This window comes from Bos javanicus, chromosome 26 (genome assembly GCF_032452875.1).
Source record: "Bos javanicus breed banteng chromosome 26, ARS-OSU_banteng_1.0, whole genome shotgun sequence".
NCBI classification, from domain to species: Eukaryota; Metazoa; Chordata; class Mammalia; order Artiodactyla; family Bovidae; genus Bos; species Bos javanicus.
In genome coordinates, this window is record NC_083893.1 from 50,261,073 (window position 1) to 50,276,493 (window position 15,421).

The 15,421-nt window shown below is 62.0% G+C and overlaps 1 protein-coding gene across 3 annotated transcripts in view; it reads right to left on the bottom strand.

Moving 5' to 3' along the window:
• The window catches only part of STK32C (serine/threonine kinase 32C), a 70,502-nt gene that overhangs the window by 19,036 nt on the left and 36,045 nt on the right, over positions 1-15,421 (bottom strand). For all 3 annotated transcript variants that reach the window (XM_061403909.1, XM_061403910.1, XM_061403911.1), the window contains exon 2: positions 13,074-13,129. In XM_061403909.1, the coding sequence (XP_061259893.1) occupies positions 13,074-13,129 (56 nt within the window). The remainder of the gene's footprint in view (positions 1-13,073; positions 13,130-15,421) is intronic.

Sequence of the window (15,421 nt, forward strand, 5' to 3'; positions counted from 1 at the left end):
CCGCTGGGGCCTGCCCCCAGCCCCCCAGCCAGCGTGGCCCGGAGGGCTCCCTCCTGGACGCCGCCCCAGCTGCCGCCCTCTGGTCTGACCCGGTCGACTGAGGCTTACCCTGCAATCCTCACTCTTCACAGGTTTCCACTGGGGCCCAGCCTCCCAACACCGCCTCCTAAAATGAGATGCGACTGTTTACCCTGACCTACTCTCAGGACTGAGAAATCGGCTCGTGGAGATGGTTCACAGCGGCGACTCTTCCTGGGCGTGTGTGTGTGTGAACGGAGCTGGGATGCACCCTGAAATACGCTCTCTGGTCACGATCACCTCCAGCCAATCATGCTCACAGACAGCAGGGTCAGGAAGGTGCCTGCCCTCCCCTTCCTTCCTGAATCCGGGGAATCACCCCAGGCGGACAGGCTCATCCTCAGGACGGGAAATTGAGGCCGGGAGAACTCGGCACGGTGGACCTTGTTAGAACATCTGTCCTCCCCTTCAGCCTCCCACGGACTCCAGCTACCTTAGCACATGGCCACCTTGTCTAAGCCGGCACAAAACATTCAGGTTTTGCTTGGTCTGTGGGTCCTCATTTCCTTACGAGGGCTCCCGTGTCCCCGAACTCACATTAAACAAACATGTGTGCACGCCTCTGTTCCTTCGACTTCAGTTCAGTTGCTCAGTCGTGTCCGACTCTTTGCGACCCCATGGACTGCAGCACGTCAGGCCTCCCTGTCCATCACCAACTCTCGGAGCTTGCTCAAACTCAAGTCCATTGAGTCGGTGATGCCATCCAGCCATCTCATCTTCTGTCGTCCCCTTCTCCCGCCTTCAATCTTTCCCACCCAGCATCAGGGTCTTTTCCAATGAGTCAGTTCTTTGCATCAGGTGGCCAAAGTATTTGAGTTACAGCTTCAGCATCAGTCCTTCCAATGTATATTCAGGACTGATCTCCTTTAGGATGGACTGGTTTGACCTCCTTGCAGTCCAAGGGACTCTCAAGAGTCTTCTCCAACACCACAGTTCAAAAGCATCAGTTCTTCGGCGCTCAGCTTTCTTTATAGTCCAACTCCCACATCCATACCTGACCACTGGAAGACCCACAGCTTTGACTGGATGGACCTTTGTTGGCAAAGTGATGTCCTTTGACTTGAGTCACTTTCATTCCCAGGTGCAGCTGGAAACCCCGCAAGAGGAGGGTGAGAGCCTGCCCTGCTCCGGCCTCCAGCCCCACGCCCCCTCCCCTGTGGACTCGGCCTCCAGACGGCGGGAGCGGGAGGGCACATCTCTGCTGTCCGAGGCCACCCAGGCATGTGCCTTGTCACAGCCACTGCAGGACACGTCTTCCAAGCTGGCCAGGCTGTGAGAGCACCCTGCTTCCTTCAGTGCTCCTGACCAGGCCTGCAGGCAAGGACAGTGCCCACCTCTCACTGCCCTCCCCCGGTCACTGCCCCCTCCCTTCTTCCAAGTGGGCAGAGTCCAGCCAGCACCCTGACCTCCTGCACACCGGCCAGCCCGGGTCAGGGGGCGGGCAGCACGGCCTCTGCCGGCCCAAGACTGGCCCTTGGAGGCCCGCGGCCATCGGGCACAGGCGTGGCTGTCTGAGCCCCATGCTTAGGGTTCCCTGCAGAGTCAGGCGCAGCCCAGCACACTCCAGTGGGGTGGCTGACAAGGGCTTCAGGTGGGCGGCAACCCGGCCAGAAGAGGCTGAATGGGCCTGGCCCCTGTGGCTCCGAGGAGCCCCCGATGGGGGAGCGGCCCCAGTGGTGGCAGGTCAGAGCCTGGGGTCTGGTGCCTCCCTGAGCAAAGGCAGTCCAGCCCCTCATCACACGGAGCAGCACCGATGGGAGGGCCGGAAGCCTCTGCCTTCGTGAGCAGCCCCCAAGGCTGCGAGTGTGGGTCCTGTGAACCCACTTCCTCAGATGGGACTGTTCTCACTTCTGAGCTTCTTCCTCCCATAATTGACTTAAGGCAGACAAAGAGGAAATGGAATTAGATCTAAGGTGTGAAAAGGAATAAAGTCTGGGGATCCTGGGGCCCCCGGGCAGCCCCGGGCTTTCCCTGCGAAACCCCAATGACTGATGACCCAGAAGAGTCAGTGACTGATGGCAGGGTCGTTGCCATTTTAATTGAATGCTGTTCACGTTTTGCAGATTTTTTTTTTGTTCCTGGAGCTGACAAGTTGGTCACAGCATACATAAGGAAAGACAGTCAAGCAAAAATAGCCAAGAAAAAAACTTTAAAAGCAGAAGGAGGCAGGGACGTGAGCCCTGTCAGGTATCAGCACGTTACATAAACCTTCTGTGATAACGTGTGGTCCGACCGTGGAACAGACGGGTGGGCCACGGGATGGAGTGCAAACCCAGAAAGAGACCCACCTGCGTAAGGACGTTCAGTGTGTGATACAGGCGGCCTCTCAAATTTATGGGGAGACTAGACTTTTGACTAAAATATGGTGCTGGAATAACAAGAGGTAAAATATGGCCCATTCACACTATAAGTCAGAATCAATTCCATGTATAACAGACTTAACATGAATAAGGAAACAGACGTGACGGAGGAAAAAGCAAACGCTCAACCCGGCTTTTCACGAAGAAATGCAGCATAAAGCTCCGCGATGCTCCCTCCTCGCCTGTCGGGCTGGCAGAGGCCCAGCCTTGGCAGCCGCCCTGGGCGGAGCCCCGGGGAGCACGGGCCCCAGGGAGGGCTGGCGCATCCGGCAGCATCACACCCGCATCCAGCCGCCACCCGCACCGCCTGCCTCTAGGAGCCCAGCTGAAGACAGGCCGGCTCCCCCGTGTGCGGCACGGCACCCACGGCCCTGCCAGCGGCCTCAAAGCTGGGGTGCAGCCGAACGCTCACGGGGAACACGTGTGGCTGCAGGTCAACGGGCCCTGCATCCCGACGGGCCCTGCGAACCTGCCGCCCCACGTGGCAAAAGGCAGCCTGCTGCTGGGGTGACGTGAAGGATGCTGAGAGCAGGGGTTGTCCTGGGTGATCCGGGGGGCCCCAGTGTCCTCATCAGGGAGCAGAAGCCTCTGGAAGCTGGAGGAGGCAGACGCAGGCTCTCCCCGGAGCTGCAGAAGGCCCAGCCCTGCCCCACGGCGACCGCGGCCCGGGGCCGACCCAGCCTGGACGTCCGGCACCGCGACTGCCGGGGACGCGTTTGTGCCGCTGCAGCCTCGGAAGCTTGTCTGCTCGCCCGCCTCGGGGCCGGTTGTGCAGGGATGTGGGTGGTCTCGCGGATGAGCAGGACAGCCAGCAACACCGTCAAATCAAAAGCAGAGTGTGGAGAGAGTGTGAGCACCAGGCTGCCCGGCATCTAAGAAGCAGGTCCCGTGGACACGGGAGAGAGGAGCCAGTGGGGATACAAACCCAGCTTCCTCAGAGGAGGACTTGCGGGAGGAAGGCAGAAACAGGACAGAAGGAGCAGGGGTGAGGCCAGACTTGCCTGAACAGACCTGACCCTGGGCCACGCAGGCTCGCACAGAAGGCCACGTGTGGCAGAGGAGCCTCTCTGAACACTGAGAACAAAGCAAGACGTGAAGGTGGCTGCACCCCAGGCCTCCAGCCCCCTGGGCCCAGGCGGGTCTTGGCCTTGGGTTCCTCGGGGACGCGCCGTCGGCTCAGCTCGGGAAACGCTCTCCAGACCCGGCGTCCGCATGCGAGCTCAGCGGTGAAGGGCCTGTTCTAACCCAGGCACCCTCGTCTCACAACCAACTCACACGACTGCACAAAAAGCGGAACAAAACGGAGCAGTGAGGAAAACAGTCCAAACTGAGCATGAAAGAGCCTGAAGTCCCGAGCAGGCCGATGTGGGAGCCACTCAGTCGCGTCCTACTCCTTGCGACCCCATGGGCTGTAGCCCACCAGGCCCCTCTGTCCATGGAATTTCCCAGGCAAGGTTGCCATTTCCTCCTCCAGGGGATCTTCCCGACCAGGGATTGAACCCAGGTCTCCCACATTGCAAGCAGATTGTTTACCACTGAGCCACCAATAAACGAGCCCTAGATAGAAATCAAAGCTCTACCATTAAAATATCACAGGGCACCGTGTGACCGAGCAATCCCATCACTGGGTGTGTGCCCAGGAGAACTGACAGCAGGGACCCAAACAGAGGTTCGCACTCCCGCATTCACAGAAGCCTGATTCACACCCAGGGAAAGGCGGAAAGAATCCCAGCGCCCGTCAGGGGACAAGCGGAGAAGGGAGTGTGGTCCATCCAGGGCCTGGACCATCGATGTCCTGGACAGGACACTGTTCAGCCTCCGAGGGAAGGAGGTTCTGACACGAGCTGCAGCCCGGGTGAACCCCGAGGACCTCAGGCTACACACGCTCCACCGAGGACCCTCTGTGATCCCACCTCACAAGCTGTGTGGACGAGCCTGACTCTAGAGACAGAGAGTAGAGTAGGTGTTACCAGCACTGAGTCGCTCCCAAAGGAAATCAACCCTGAACGTTGACTGGAAGGACTGATGCTGAAGCTGAAGCTCCAGTACTCTGGCCCCTAATGTGAAGAGCTGACTCACTGGAAAAGACCCTGGTGCTGGGAAAGACTGAGGCAAGAGAAGGGGACGACAGAGGATGAGATGGCCGGATGGCATCACCGACTCGATGGACATGAGTTTGGGTAGACTCCAGGAGATGGTGATGGACAGGGAAGCCTGGCGCGCTGCTTCCATGGGTTTGCAAAGAGTTGGACAGGACTGAGCGACTGGACAAGGGAAGGGTGCTGTGAGTCAGTGTTAATGGGAGCAGAGTTTCAGTTTGGGAAAATGAGAAAGCTCTGGAGATGAAGCGGTGATGGCTGTACAACGATGTGTGTAGATCCAAAGCCACTGAACTGTATGCTTAAAAGTGATAAAGATGGCAAACCTTAGCTTATGTGCATTTTACTAATTTTTTTTTAAAGTTAATACCAAGCCAACTTATATCCCAACTAATCCAGTCAAGAACCTGCTCAAAGGCCAGGGGCACGGGTCTGTGACTATGGGGACAGCTCCATGACATCTCTTGGGCTGCAGCCATGGGTCAGCGCTGCCCTGTGTGGGCAGCGAGCTGGGGCGGGCAGAGCGGTGGGAGCAAGTGGCCGAGGAGCCAGGGCTGGGACCCATGAGTGCGGCCCTTGATGGGAAAACCAGGTCTGGGTGCATGCGGTGAGCACCCAGGCCCAGGATGGGGGCTGCAGGGCCCTGAGGATGCTGTTGACGCCCACCACTGCCTTTCCTTCAGAGATGCTGCCCACGGCTCCCGAGACCACCCGAGCGGCAGCAGTTGAGGTGTGGTGGGAAGGTGGAGCCTGGGCTGGAGGTCCATGGCATGGCGCATAGGCACCGACTTCTAAGAGCCAGTGTCCAGATCTGGCACCGGACATCTCAGGAGAAGGAGTGAAGAGCCTGCTCAGGGGGCTGGAAGCTGACGGCAAGGGCCAGAGCCGAGCACGGGCTGAAGGCAAAGCTGTCTCCAGCAGCACCCCTGCTCTGGGCGGCTGCAGACGGCCAGGCTCGCATTCCATTCCAGAACCCGGCACGTCTGAGCCTCAGCCACAGCCGCCCTCTCCCCCAGAGCATCTCCCCCATGAGGGAGGCACTGAACCCAGAGGGGCTCCTGCTGTGCTAACTCAGCGAGACGTCAAAGCCGCGCTGCGGAGGGCTGAGCACTCACCATCCTCCGAGCCGTTGCCACAGCAACCGTGAGCACAGGCTTCTCACTCAGATGGCAGCAGGGGGGAGGTTGGGCGAGGTGGCCTCCCCAGGGGGCCTTGAAAACAGGGAGAGAGGCATAGCCGGGAGGCTGCCCCGCCTGCAACCCGTCGCCCGCCCCCCTGCCCGCACCTGCAGTGTCCGCCTGAGGATCGGGGTCAGGAGAGTCCTCAGGTGGCTGGGACCATCTCAGTCCTCTCCCCGTAAACTGGCATGGCCCGGGTGCTGGCCACTCTGTCCCCTGAGGCAGGCGCTTCCCTTTCAGCCCCAGATAATTTCCCATCAGCCCTGCAGGAGCGAGAAGGCAGGGCGCCCATCTCACATAGGCGGGGCCCAGGTGGCCAGAGAAGGGTCCCCAGGTCTCCCACCGGAGAAGTGCCCCCATCCCTGCCCTGTTTCACAGCGAGTGTCCTGCCTCGGACCCCACGGCCTCCCGATGGGCCCGGGCTGCAGGAGGGCAGAGGGTGGCTAGGCCCACCCACCCAAACACTGACGGTGCAGGCACCCCAGAGGCCCTGTGGCAGCCCAGCCCAGCCTTCATGCAAACGCAAAGGAAAAGGGTGCTGTGAGGTGCAGGGTACGCAGGGCAATGGGTAAGAGGAGGCCTGGGTAGTGGTGGCAGGAACCACCTACAGTCAGGACCAGGCCTGGGGGGCACAGGGGCCGGGGTGCAGGAGAGAGCTGGGGTGCCCCTGGTCAACGAGTACGTCCTGCCCACTGTGCGGAGCACTGTGTCCAGGGCCAGGCCCTCTGGGACTTGCAGAGGGACGCCCCAGCCCGGCCCCCAGGAGGTGGTCTCCTTCCAAAGGGCTGTGCCTACCAGAAGCCTCGACATCCGCTTCCTGATACTGCCCGGCTGGCCGGCTGCCCACTGCTGGGGGCTCTGCAGACCCACCCCTGCCCCCCGGACGGCATCAGCAGGAACGTAACACTTCGGTGCAGAGAATATCTAGCCGCAAACGCCCCTGGCTAAGCCAGGATGGGGCCTTGCTGTTCCCAGGACGGGTCACCCACAGGTGGCAAAGCAAGGGCCCAGCTGCCCACCCACACCTGGGGAGGGTGCGGGAGCCACGACCCGGGTCACCCCGCCCCCTGCCCGGCACGCCCTGCCCTCAGCAGCTGCGGGGAGGCAGAGGGCAGGATGGTGGGCGGGGACACAGAAGCCACCATCTCCAATAAACCGGAAGGAAGGCTGGAAAAGAGAACCATCCGCAGCGACAAAGAAGATGATACATAACAGCTTGACATGAAACAACCATGCGAGCAACATACAACAAACACGACAGAAGCGTGAGGGTCCCCAGCTGCGCACAGCGCCAACTTTCCTCCCATTTAATCTTAAGGTGCAAGTCCTGCCCAAATTTCAGTGAGGTTATTTCTGAGCTTGACAAAACATATTTGAAAGTTCAACGAGAAATACGAGTACATGAGAGCAGCTGATGCCGTGCAGGGGCACGAGCCGGGCTGTAAACGCGCGGAGTCCCCGAGTCAGTGTGCAGCCCCGAGGACTCCGACGGACGGATGACAGAGCAGCAGAGTTGGCCGATTAAAAATGCTCCATTCCAGATGAAGTGCTTTTCCAAAACGGAATGCTTTCTTTGTTGTGAGTATCTCAGTAGTAACACTGGTTGTAAACAAAAGGCCAGAGTGAGGCACAGCCCCAGGCAGGCCCACCGGAGAGGACGGCCTCCTGAGAACGCAGTGACGGGGCCGGGCAGGCAGGAGAGGAAGGCCAGAGTGAGGCACAGCCCAGGTGAGGACAGGGACAGGCACAGCCCCTGAGGACAGGGAGGCTGCCTGGAGGCCCGAGGAGGAGGCCCGCGGGCAGGAGAGGAAGGCCAGAGTGAGGCACAGCCCCAGGTGGGCCCGGCGGAGAGGACGGCCTCCTGAGAACACAGGGAGGCTGCCTGGAGGCCCGAGGAGGGGGCCGGGTGGGCAGGAGAGGAAGGCGGGGCGAGGGGGAGGCAGTGATAGGAGCAGGGAGGCAGCGGCTCCTGGGCAGGTTGCATCTGGGAAGGCGGGCGGGTATTTGATTCTTGCCTCCACCGCCCACCACCCACCGCCAGGAAGAAGGTGGGGAAGCGACAGACGTTTGATCTAAAAGTAAACACACAGCTTCCGTGTCCTCAGGTAACCAGAGCCCCAGGAAGAGAGTCCAAGCTTTTGGGAGGAGCAGCAAAAAGGGCCAAGGACGCCCCCACCTGCACAGCAGCCCGTGGCCCCAGCCCGAGGATCACCGTGGTCTTGGAAGGTGCTCTGGGGGTGCCCCTCAACCGAGCCTGCCCTGATCCACGCGCTCAGGGGCTCCGAGCGCCCATCAGCAGGTCCTGCGGTAACCCTGCCAAGTGTGGCCTGGGGCTGGAGACCAGTTTCCTGGATGCAGAACAGACCTTGCCTACGGTGCTGGGGAGGCCCCGCTGCACAGACACAGACACAGACACACACACAGACACACACGTACACACACGCAGGTACACACACACAGAGATACACAGACACACACGTGTACACATACACAGGTACACACACAGAGAGACACACAGACACACACACGTACACACAGCAGGTACACACAGAGACACACAGACACACACATGTACACACAGATGCACACATGTACACACACGCAGGCACACAGACACACATGTACACACATGCAGGCACACACAGAGACACACAGACACACACATGTACACACAGAGGCACACATGTACACACACAAGCACACACAGGTACAGACACACAGGTACACACATACATACATGTACACACAGCAACACACACAGACACGTACACATGTACACACATGCGCACACAGGCACGCACGTACACACAGACACACATGTCACACACAGGCACACACACAGACACTCATAGAGATACACTCAGACACGTACACACATGTACACACAGGCACACACCCATACACACAGAGGCAGACACAGACACACACACACAGACACACACAGGCACACACACAGACACATAGACACACATAGAGACACACACAGGTACACACATGTGCACAGGCACACACATGTACACACACAGGCACACACAGAGACACACACACACACAGACACACAACACGGGCAGGGACACATTTGAAGGCTGGGCCATCACCAACACCCACAGAAAAATAGACCGATTTTTTCCAAGTCTTAATTATTCGACCTTAAATGATCTGCCTTGGAGTAAACTGCAGCCAGGTCATTCAATCGGACAGAAGTGGGGAGGCCCAGGCTTATGGGGGTAGCTTACGCCTGTCACACTTGAAAAGAAGCCTACTTCCTGGCAGCCACTGAGTACGGGCTCTGCTCTGGGCAGCTGGAGCCTGGATGCAGCCTGAAGGCTGGACTGGGCCCTTCCAGGTTCCCCAACGGCCCCAGAAGGAGGCAGGGCCTGGCCTCGGGCAGGCAGACCCTTCCTCCCAGGCCCCTCCCCACGGGAGCCCCATAAGTCCTGGGTCAGGGGCCCACGGCCAATGTGTGGAAGACAGGGCAGCCAGGAACCTCTGGGCTTGGAGTCCGGCCACATGTCAGGCTCACCTGGGCCGAGATAGGGAGACAGGTGTCCAGGCGGGGGACGCACAGACCGGCGGGGACTCCAGACCAGAGCACAGAGGCCACAGTTCCTGAGTTGGGCCCCAGGGCAGCTGGAGGGGTCAAGGAGGGGAAGCGGTCCGTCCTCCAGGGAAGCGGAGCTGCCATGAGGCCCCAGGGGTCAGCGGCCACCCTGGAAAGCCCAGGGCTCTCCTTCAGGCCCCACTGGGCACCGTCCACATGCTGGGGTGGGCAGGGCAGCGGAGCTTCCTGACAGCTGTGCCCACGCCAGTTTAGGGCCCCAGGGTGGGGTGGGGGGTTCTCGATCCAGTGACAGGTAGGGGCTGGGGGCTTCTCAGAGCCAAGGACTGAATCCCAGTGGGCCCCCAGCTGGAAGGGTGAGGAGGGGCATGTTTAGAAGAAAGAAATCTGAGGGTGGCCTTGCTTTAGCCTGAGGGTGGGGTCCTTACGAGGACGAATCCAGGGTGCTGAGGAGAGCTCACCTTGGTGGGGGGCAGGGGCTCTCCAGCAGAGGATGAGGGGCCCTTCCTCCATCACCCACAGGACTCCCCAGTCCTGAGGCTGGAGCTACCCTGGTGTTCGTGAGCTCAGCAGAGACGAAGCCACAGCCAATCCCACAGAAACAGGCCTCTGGGAGTTTGGTGTTTAATAAGCCAGATCCAGAAGCTGGGGCAGAGGTGGAGAAGACCCCACACGCCAGCCCCAGTGGGCGGGCGGGCAGAGGCAGCAGTCTGGTGTCTGCAGCCTGGTCCATGGGGCTGGTGTTCCCACCCCTGAGCCAGGGGTGGTCTGAGGTTCCCCAGGGCAGCCGCAGGCCAGGCCAGGCTGGGACGGGAGGAGGGGCGGGGAGCAGGAGGGGAGGTAGGGCTGGGGCATCCACACGCAGGCCAGCCCAATGGACATCTCTGCTTTTGGGGGGGACCAACCTTTGTAGACAAAAAAGTAACATGCTGATGGTTTACCATTCGTAACAACTACTTCTTTAACATGGTGGTTTCCCAAACACCTGCTCGAGGTGGCAGCTGGCTAAGCCCGGCCATGCTCGGACTCCCTGGGGCCCCCAGAGGCAGAGGTTTGACCCCCAGGGTCCCCCACAACTGCCTGGAGGTCACTTTGAGCCAAGCCAGGGAGAGCAGGCCCGGGAGGGCAGAGACCATGAGCGGGCCCAGCCTCCCGGGGGGCCTGCCAGCCCCACCCACCCGCACCGAGGACACTCACTCGTCTGCTCACCCCCTCTCAGCTCTCTGGACCGAGGTGTCCCTTGCAGTCTGAGATTTCATGTATGGACACCAAGGTGGCCCACGCAGGCCCACGGCCCAGCTGCACTGCGGTGCTCCCCCGACCCCCCGAGGCCCACCGCTGGCACGGCCGGGGGAGCCCCCACACCCAGCGCCGCATGGGGGCCTGGAGCTGAACGGGAGGTGGCCAGTGGGCAGCTCCGCTCCCGCCCGGCCTCTCTGCTCTGAGGAAGGCCAGCTTCCTCGTGCAGCCGGGTGGCCAAGATGACCCGGAAGACCCAGCAACAGAGCCCTGTCCACCCCCATGCCAGCGCGGGCTGGGCTCTCACCACTCACAGCTTCCATGCTGCCTCGGAAAACAAGGCCCTCTATCCTGGGAGACGATTTCTCCGAGGACTTGGAGCTTGGGGGAGGACGGGGTTTGTTCACAGGGTGCGGAGGTTCAGTTGGACCGGATGCAGAGAGCCCGGGGGTGACGGGCTGACGGCCACAAGACAGAAGGGAGGCGCTTAATGCCACTGAGCTGGCACTTAAACACGGCTCGGCGGCACCTTTTATGTGACGGGCAACTTACTGTCGGAAAAGACTGGAAGCAAAACCAGACACGACGTCCAGTCTTGCCCTCAGGACTGGATACCGCGAGTTTGGATAATCCATCTCCAGGCACTCTCCCCTAAAGGTGGAGCCGCCATGAGGTGAACAGCCACCTCGCCGGGGACAGACAGGTCACACGACACGCCAGCCCCTGTGCCTGCATCCATCGGGGGTGTGGGGGTGCGTCGGGGCGGCTGCCCTTCATACCCGCTGGGTTGAAGGTGGCTCCCAGCAGTCTCTAAGGCCAGTCTTCACTGGGCGTCCGGGCACGCCTGAGCCCTCGCACACCCTCTGAAACAAGGCCACGCGCAGACAGCGGCACACGCGGCCCTGCCTGCACATGGAAGCACCTCACCCCCTCTGTTGGCGGGGACACCGCCCCAGCCACGGGAAGAAGCGGAGGGACCAGAGCCCACGTTCCACACACACCCTGGCACCTGGCCCCACGGCCCAGGGACCCCTGGAGGCCTGACTGGGGGCCCAATTAGGAAGCAGGAAGCTCCCCTAGAATTACACAGTGACTTGCATCTGAGATAAAAGCCTGGCAGGACCCCACGCTTCCTCTAGTTACCCCACGGCAGCCCCGTCTCTGGGCCCTCCTGTCTCTCCACTGCACACAGACCCATCTCTGGGACCCGGCTTTTCAAAGCCAAGACCTGGCTGGAGGAGCCAGAATCCTGGGGTCGGCGGAGACTGCGGGCAGAAGGGCAGCCCGCTGTGCTCGTGAGGTGGGAGGACCATCGCCGGGCAGGGGTGCAGAGGGCCCAGCCTGGGGGTGGGGGGTGAGGACGGCACAGCGCCAGGCCCACCAGCCTCACCAGCCTCACCTCCCCTGGTCAGTCTTTGCCCTGAGGGTCCCCAATCTCCTTCCCAGGCCTGCTTTGGGAACACCTGGTTGATCCCGAAGCCATCCCTCCCAAACCTGGTCTTGGCTGACGTCTTACCTTCCCCCTAGTGGAGAAGGCAGCTTCCTCTAGGCTCCACCTCCCACACCCCCATTCTCCGATGGGAGAGGCCAGGTGGCAGAGACTGTCCCAGGTGCCATCAAAGTCTGACACACTCACCAACCAAGAACCTCATCTTTTGGATCAACCATCTCTGCACAACCGACGGAAGGCCAGGGTCCACCAGCTGGGTCCTGGCCCCAGAGACAGTAGCAGTCCTCGCCTCGTAACGCACGGAGCACTCCAGGGCCTCTGTGCCGAGGGGCTCATTTCTCTGGCTTACGATCCCCCCAGCCCATAACCTGAGGCAGCACTGGGTGTGACGTGGGGCCGGGGGGTGGGCAAGGGCATCGCGGTGCTGGCACGAGCCTCCTGGGCTGAGACACGGAGCCCCAGCCTCGGAGCCGAAAAGCAACTGTCCTTTCAGAAGTGACTCATTTACAACAGGCCCGTCAGGCAGAGTCCCGAGAGCTAATTCTAACCTTTGCAGAGGCTTGTTCAGCCTCTTGGAGTTATAATTACCCCCGATCTCCGGGCAGGATAAGGCTGCAATCAGGAGCTTGGATCCGGCCACGAGAAAGTGGAGAACGGGCTCGAGCGGCCAGTGTGGGGCAGGGCCACGTGGCCGCCACCTGGGTCCTGCCCCTGCCCATCTGGAGGGATGGCCCAGCACAGGCCTGGCCTCTGGGCTCCAGACACAGGGGGCCGGCCCCCACGGAGCGGCTTCTCAAGCACGTCCCTCCTGGGCTCAAGCCGCTCTGCTGCTGCTGTAGAACGGGGCTCATGTGAAGGGCAAGTGGCCTCAGGGTCTCAGCCCCAGAAGAGCCCAGGGATGTGCCATCTGCACCCCCAGCTCCCGGCCGAGCTACAGGAACCCAGAGACCTGGGCCAGGAGAGCCTAGCGGTGGCGGGCTCAGGGGCAGCCCACCCGAGGCCCCTAGCATCACTGGCCTGCCCTGCGGGAAGCATACCCACACGCTCCACCAGACCCAGGCGGCTGGCCTCGCCCACACGCGTCCAGGCCGGCCCCGCCCTCAGCCTTACCTTGCCGAAGCTGCCCTTCCCGATGGCACGCAGGATCTGGAAGTGGTCCAGGTTCACTGCAGAGAGAGCAGAGGGGTGCCAGGTGAGGGGGCGGCAAGACCGGTGCCCACCAGGCCCCCACGCTGCAGGGAGCCCCCACGCTGCAGGGAGCCCCCACACTGCAAGGAGACCCCCAACACTGCAGGGAGACCCCCAACACTGCAGGGAGCCCCTGACACTCTGGGGATTCCCCCACAATTCAGGGAGCCCCCCAACACTGCAAGGCGCCCCTGCAGGCACCCAGCAGTCCACCTCACCCTAAGAGGGGTCAGGTCAGCCATGGTGCTGCAGGGGGGGCCTGAGCCAAGGCAGAGAGGGGGCCCCGGGGCCAGGCAGCACCTGCTCCTGGGCGCACTGTAGGGGGAGGCCAGGCCACGCTGCCCACAGACGGGACATGATCAGAGCACACGCCGTCCAGAGCAGCCCCCAGCAAGAGGCACCGCAAACCCCCAAAGACCCTCAGTCACCCCTCCCGCAGCCTCGGGGGCTGTGCCCCGCAGGTGTCTCCGGACCAGCTCGAGGAGAGCTTGTAAGGGCCCCGGGATGGTAACAGAGCTGCCCACTGTCTAAGAGAGACCCCTCAAGGCCTCACTTCCGTGGACTTTCTCCATAGAGTCTGACAGAGAGCCCCTAGCCCCAGGGAGAGTCCAGTGTTTGTAACTGTCACGGCCTCCTGAGACACGCTCTCCTGTGCACAGGCCTGTCCACGAGAAGCCCTTCCAAGCCTGCAGGCCGGCGCCGGCCAGACCCGGGAACACTGCACAGCTCTCACGCCCCGCGAGGCAGGCGCGGGAGACCTGGTCCTCACAGAGACAGTGTCCCTCAGCCATCTCGGGACTGCCCTCTGACCCGGGCGCCCGCGGGACCTCGGGATCTAAGGAGGTCCCCGTGGGCAGCGGGGGAGAGGGTGGGGCGTCGGGGCACGGGGCGGGGCACCGAGCAGCTGGGGAATGGGTCTGCGGGGCTCAGGGCCCAGCCCCCCACCCGCCTGCCCAGTCCGCTCCTGGATCCAGCCAGTTGCCGCCTGAATACCCCCGGCTCCTTCCTCACTCGCCCGCGTGCCCGCGGTCAGCACAGCTTGGCTGCTTCTGCACAGAGCAGAGGACGGGGCCGCGTCCGTGTCCACTGCAGGAACCACCGCCGGGTCTATGGAGCACGTCCACTGTGCACGGGCCAGGCCGCCCAGACAGGGGCCCGGGGCAGACAGTGGTGCCTCCCTCCCTGGGCGCTGCGTGCCCTGCTGCCCACGGCCCCAGCAGAGCCCCGAGCATGGGTGCCTCTGAGTCATGAGCTGGCAAGCTGCTCAGCAAACAGATCGTCGCTTTTAGAGAAAACCACGAATCCCGGACTTTCGTGTTTCCCGCAGAAGAAAATGGGAATGAAGCTGCATTAAGGAAGAAGCCAGAAGCACAGGGCAGCCCCGTGCCTGCCCGTAAGGGGGCTCCTCGCAGGGCTGAGTGGGTGGGTCGGCAGAGACGTCAGAGGCCCCGAGCACCGAGCCAGGCCGTGGGGCAGGCCGAGCGCTCCGGGAGCTGGCCTGGCCTCCCTGGCCTGTGGTCTGCACCGGGCAGTCAGTAGTGCCAGCCTGTGGTTTTGACACAGCTCTCCCTGCTTCCTGAGACACCAGCAGGATGGCTGCAGATCCCAGACCGCAGACCGCGTGGCGGACGATGAGGACAGCTGCCCACTAGAAGTGGGGGAAGGGAGCCTGGGTGTGGCTGCCAGGCGTCTCAGGAGTGCTGGGTCTGAGTTCCAGGGCAGGCCCAGTGCCTGGCAGGCGCACACGGCGTCAGACCAGAAGCCACGAGCAGGGATTGTCCCTGAAGGTGGTCCAAGGTGGGGCTGGCCTGGACCCCTCCAGGTGAGCCTCAAGCCCACCCACTGACCAGGGTCACTCTGAGCTCCAGTAACTGGGGCTCCGGGGACCCATGGACCACGGGTCCACCCTGACACCCATACCTGGTCTGCCCCTGCCCACCCACAGGGCCACCACACAGGTGGCTCCCACCCATCCCCAGACCCTGCCTCACAGCCCCCTGAGAACCTGAGACCCAGAGGCTGCTCTGGGCCCCTCCCGCACCCAGGCTGGCTTTGGCAACACAGCAGCCTCTGGACCCACTCTGGGCAGGACGGCACGCCCCGTGAGCCCCCCACCCCTGCCCGGTGCCAGGGTGAGGCTTTCAGCCCACCTCTGGCTCTCCTTCGGGCCTTCGATGACAGCGGAACTAAGGAGACCCCTGCCGGGGACCTGTCACAACAGAGGGGGTGGGTCTGCGACAGCGAGGCTGCAATCCGGAGGATGCAGTGAG